A 6,000-nucleotide genomic window follows, 5' to 3' on the forward strand; every position below is an offset into this window, starting at 1 on the left:
ACTATAGGTTCTCTTTCAAGTTGATCATTTAACTCGGGGATGAGCAACTCTGATGGGGGTGGGGGCCACAAAAAAATCAGAATGGGGGCCGCAGTTGCTCGCGGGTCTGCGCACCCCCCCAAACACACACTATGAGCAAAACATTTTAGTGGTCCCCCTCTTGACAGTGGAGAATTAAAAATATATACGTTTTAGAGTTCATTTTGTGCAATTCTGAATGCTTAATTATGAGTCCTTTCCCAACAATTCGACCATGATAACAAGTCTAGATAGCTGGCCGCTAAACTAACTTAGCAATCTAAAATAATTTGGCTGACATGGGCTAATTGACTGACTATCAGTAACTGACGACAAGATAAAAACTGCTGATGCACAACCACATTTCTAAATTGTACCTGGAGTATTTTACTATTCTAACTCACAGAACCACCCCGACTGAGTTCCCCAAAAATAAAATAAAAATTGTATTTTTTGGAGGGAATTAACCCGAGGGCCTTCAAAATGTTGCCATTCTCTGATGCAAGTGTTGTAGAATGAAAGACAAGACATTACCGATTTCATTTTATGCTGCTGCAGAATCTCATCCAGTTTCTGCCTTTTCTTGTAGTTGAAGTAGAAGTTCTTGCACTGTGACACAGTTTTGGAGCCAACCATCTTGGCGATGGCCGACCAATTCCTACCATACTGGAGAAGACCTGGAATTAACATGAACGGGGATTAGACCACAGCACAGGCAGAACACCCAAGACTTTCGTTACATAGAATAATAATTTACATCCAATTAACTACATGAAGAATGACCATCTGTCAATAAACATCTGTCCGTTCAATCCGACATGAACAGACAGACACCACTACTACTACTCAGCAGTGTGGCTCAGTGCAATGTGCTGTTCTTAGCTGAACCTGTCCTGTCAAATCTAACTAATGACATCACTAATTGTCACCACTGGGCTGGGGTCATTCTCTGTCACATTATGTGAAACTTTGAAGTCACCCAGTTCTAGGAAAGACTGGTCCTTTACCCAGTCAACCACATGATAGCGTATTACACAAGAGTCTGGAAGCCCTGCTGGGCCCAGAGCTGCCTGGGATAGATCAACCTGTCATGGGACACACCACTCCTGCTGGTGTGTGTGAGACAGACAGAAACAGACAGAAACACAGAAACAGAGAGAAACACAGACAAACAGAAACAGACAGACAGACAGACAGACAGAGACAGACAGACAGAGACAGACAGACACAGACAGACAGACACAGACACAGACACAGAGACAGATAGACAAGAGAGAGAGAGAGAGCGAGAGAGAGCGAGAGAGAGCGAGACTGAGCAAGAAAAAGAGAGAGAGAAAGAGCGTGTTCGAGTTGACTGCATCTGTGATGCATTGTGGGTTGATTGTGACTGACTGATAAATAATAATAATAAGTAGTTAATTATGATGCACGGTGATTTGTAGATCAGTCAGTTGGCAGTCACCTGCAATTGCAGCTCCAATGTTGAACAAGCCCAATGTGTGAGTTTCAGTGTTTCTCCAGAGTCTCCAGGAAGCTAAGGTCAGCTCATTAACAGCAGACACTATAAGGAGCTTACACCGCCCACTCGTTTCCTGTGCCAGCCTGACAGCTTCTGGCATGAGGACAGACTCACGGGCCAGGTTGCACTCTGTTATCAGTGAACATGGACCCAACAACCTCCTGGGACGACAACAGACATGGGCTTATAGGTTCCAAGATATTGCCTCTAAACGGACGCAGTACGACAACAACCTGACAACAACCACACGATAAGACAAGCCTTTAGAAAACACCCAGCCTGCAGCTCATATCGATCTTTAATTTATATTCATCTTTAACTAAACTTTACTACAGATTAGATATAGTACCTAAACCACAAGTGTATCAAATACAGATTACAGTACCCTCCAGGAACATGAGGAACAATAACACTTCATGGAATAGAAAGTAGAAAGAGGTGAGAGCATGTTACCATGAAGTTACTGCTTCCATGAGATTACCCACATACACGCAAACACGGCCTCAGTCCAAATCTTGCCTGTCATATTCCCTCTCAGGGCCTTTGTGCATGGACAATCCGTCAAGTGTTAAAAAAATAAACTGGGTATTTCATTTGAAATATTCATTACAGGCATGGAAGGCAAAGCAGGAGAGATGCGAGAGAGGGAGAGAGAGAGAAAGGGACAGAGCCGGTCGGCCGGGCTTGTTACAAGAGAGAGGAACACGTGATTAACATCTATTAAGCTTTTACAGCCTTCTCCTTTTACAGCCTAGAGCATACAAGTCCAGCCAGACACCCTGCTACGTGTCACACCACACACACGCAGACACTTTGCTCTACCTAGTGAACCTGAAGCAATGACACTGCAATTCATTCACTGAAAGTCAAGGGTCACTTTGTTACGACTCCATCTCACAGATCCGGTCCCTTCAGTTTAACCAGAGAACAGGAACAATCCCAAGCAGCTCTAGATCCATTAGCCTCGGGTCCCGGCTGCTGGACAACACATAAGAGGAAGCAGTATCCCAATAATGAAGCTGCTGCTCAACTACAGCAGGTGGTAAACTCCCTTAACCAATCATGACCATCCATTTCCATAAGCTCCTCCCGCCTACGGCCCAATCAACACCTAGCTGGGCCGGGGAGTGAGTGTCCCCATTCTCACGTGCCTGTCACTCCAGCCGTCCCTTGTGTCCCTGGTCTGTATCACGCTATGGGCCGTCTGATCTCCGTGAAGGCAGGCAGACAGGGAGGGTGGCAGGCTGGAGCTTCCCGGTGATTCCACTCCGGAGGGGCAGAGAAAGAAAACAGCTAGGCTCCAGCTTAGCCTCCAACACCCCTTCTCCTGCTGGCCTGATACTGGAGCCGGTGTCAGGTTGACATACTCCGCTCCTCGCCTCTCCCTCGCTTTTCCGTTGATCGCCCTTTGTCCCCCCAACACGCTCTTTCTCTGTCAGGGCTGGTCCATTGCTCTCAGCAGTGTCTTTCCCCAATGGCTGCTGTCTGAGAGGACTTTCCGAGGAAAGTGAGACTGTGGGGCGGTGCTACGTGCTCAGCCTCTCTCTCTCCTCATCTGATCTCTCCTCTATCTCTCCCCGTTTACCCCTCTCACCCTCCCCCCTCCCACTCACTCGGCTAGCAGGCAGAGCTGCACACACAGACATCCACATAAACACACAAACGCATGCACTGGTACACATTCACTCAGCCTCTCTCTCTCTCACTCACTAACACATACACACACAGCTAGTCCGAGGGTAAACAGAGAAGAGAGAAAGGCAGTGCGCGAGAGAGAGCAGGGGAGTTGAGCTAGAACAACTAGGGGGGGGTTGAGCTAGGACAACTAGGGGGGGGGGTTGAGCTAGGACAATGGAGGAAAGAGAGAGAGAGTTGATGTTGATACCATGAGAAAGCATAAAGGGTTTCACATTTTTACTGACTGACCTGCTTTTCCTCTTGAATGTGACCCCTCTCCAGTCTAGAACAACACCGAGAGAGGGAGAGAGCGGAAATAAATAAAAAAAGACGCTTCTTCCACAGCTACTGCCAATTAGGGCCTTTGCCATCTCCTCCCATCTCAGCATACACTGACTGGGAGCCCAGAGGAGAGGAGAAAGAGGGGGAGAGAGAGAAAGAGAATGAAGGAGAGAGAGAAAGAAAAAGAGAAGAGAGAGAAAGAAAGATGGAAAAACGAGAGTGAAAGAATGAGATGGAGAGGGGGGAGAATCCTGTAGACTGATCCAGCCCAGAGCACAGCAGAACACATCAGAGAGAGCAGAGAGCCAGCTCTACCTGCTGCTCCTTTAAATGGACCTGTACAATACTGTACACTACAGCAGGCGGTGGGAGGGAGGGAGACGATTAACCAGCTGCCTGGCTGCCTCACTGTGCCCAAGCAAAGCCCGCCAGATTAGAGCACTTACATAAACGCTAGCCAAGGAGCACACACACAGGTCTTATCGCTCAGCACTCCTGTTCCCCATAAGCCTACCTTATCCACACACACACACACACCATCACAACACACACACACACACACACACACACACACACACACACACACACACACACACACACACACACACACACAGACAGACAGACAGAGAAGAAAGACACGAGACGGAGGCTTTCAAAAGCTCTGCCAATCCTTGTTAAAGATGCCAGGCTTTATGACCAGAGAAGACAGTGGTAATCTATCAGAGTGCGGCCATGGCGAAATGTTGATCGCCTGACAGGCGCTATAAATGCCTTTATCTTTTTAGCAAGACAGGATAAACACATTAGCATGAGGAGGTGTAAGCCTCTTTAATACATATACAGGTCAAGCTCATGGAAGTGGTGTGTGTATCTTGACAGCCGGGCTGGCAGACTACTCAGGCCAGGGTTAGGGGAGCGGGGCTGGGGGCTGGGTGGGCTACTGGGCTAGCCTACATATGAGGAGCAATGGAGGGGGAAGCCCTTTTGGCAGGCATGGGTATCACTCATGGTTACTGGCAGACGAGAAATGGTGGGCAGAGAGAGGGGAGGTAAAATAGCCCCGCCTCCCTCAGATGGGGGCCCTGTGGTTGTGGTTATATAATCTCTTCATAGAAGCCCGGCTCCCACCGGGCTGCAGGTCTAATCCCCTGGGATGGAGAGGTCCACTAATCCCACTGCGAGAGAATGGAGTTGAAGACATTAACCAGGATTACTAAGCAGGGCCATGTTCCAAGGGCCAGCGCCAGTCATCACAACAGCCCCCGAGACTGAGTCTGCAGCAGGAGAAATAACACCCAGTACGAGACAGACAGACAGAGTATCTGCTGTAACAGACTTCTGCCTTTAGTAGTACATTCATGGTGTCAGAGGAACTTCTTGATTAAAATCCGGATTACACAACAGATAGGCTACTGTTCTGCTAGATTAGAAGACAGGAACTAGTCATTAACAGAACTGAAAATCATAGAGAATCTTTGACACTTCATCTAAACATGGCCACAAAACAAGAACTAAGGCTCACGGAGAAACCACATGTCGTCAGATATGCAAATGGTACCGGAGGTCACAAGCAATCATTTTCACACCCAAACATGAAATAGACAAGAGCACTCCATTATATCTTCTTATCGCTCCAATATAGTAACAAGTACAGTGGCTGATCGTAGCATTTCAAGCAACGATCTCACAAACGCATTAACACAAGCACAGTGAAAATATTCACCAGACATATATATACAAAGTCACTAATAGGCTTAAAATACTCTGAGAAAATCCCAAACATTTGAAAAATTGGAAAGATCAACAAATCCTGTGTAATACACCAGACGGAAATCCCTCTCCAGAACGGGGTCACTGGAAGAAACGGAAAGGTCAGTCAATCATTGACTAATCATTAACTGCGCTACAGCAAACCGACAGGCAAAACCCACGGCCGTCTTTGGTCTGCAGGACCCACAGTGGGGAAACTCCCTCCCCCCGGGCGAGGCCAGGTTGTATCTTCAGTTAGACATTCAGGCCGTTATAAAAAGAGTTAGCCTCCTCCTGCAGCTGAAGCTGTTCTAGCTAGAGACCCGAGGGTGAGACTTTTACAGCACGCTTCATACACTGCCCTGAGTCAGACAGCGGAGCAGCAGAGTGGAGCCCTACACAGCGCTGCAGACAGACAGGACCCAGCAGCACGTGGCTGCAGCCTAGCCTATCTCACAGGAAGTCGCAGGCACATGCACTTGTCACCACTTTCAAAAAAAAAGAAAACACCGCCAAGCGTACGGGTGGTTTTGTCTTTGACGAGGAACATTTTCTCTTGAATGAATGGCGCTGCCGGGTTCTATCACACACAGAGGTCATATGTTTCTTGGTTGATTTGTACCTTTTTTGGCGGTTTCCATCTCCTCCTCAGTCCAGCGAGAGCTCTCATTCATCTCCAGATTGGCTGAAAGGGAAAAAGCAGAAGCCCCAGGTTAGAGCGCGGAGTGGGCAGGAGGGGGAGGGGAGGGAGGATC

General features: G+C 47.9%; 1 protein-coding gene across 1 annotated transcript in view; it reads right to left on the reverse strand.

The window, feature by feature from the left end:
• Positions 1-6,000, reverse strand: part of LOC111958137 (nuclear receptor corepressor 2) — a 131,495-nt gene that overhangs the window by 30,882 nt on the left and 94,613 nt on the right. Inside the window, exons 17-18 of the mRNA XM_070437103.1 lie at positions 5,868-5,930; positions 553-695 (exon numbers count right to left, since the gene is read on the reverse strand). Of these exons, the coding sequence (XP_070293204.1) occupies positions 553-695; positions 5,868-5,930 (206 nt within the window). The remainder of the gene's footprint in view (positions 1-552; positions 696-5,867; positions 5,931-6,000) is intronic.

This window comes from Salvelinus sp. IW2-2015, linkage group LG33 (genome assembly GCF_002910315.2).
Source record: "Salvelinus sp. IW2-2015 linkage group LG33, ASM291031v2, whole genome shotgun sequence".
In the NCBI taxonomy this organism is placed as follows: domain Eukaryota; kingdom Metazoa; phylum Chordata; class Actinopteri; order Salmoniformes; family Salmonidae; genus Salvelinus; species Salvelinus sp. IW2-2015.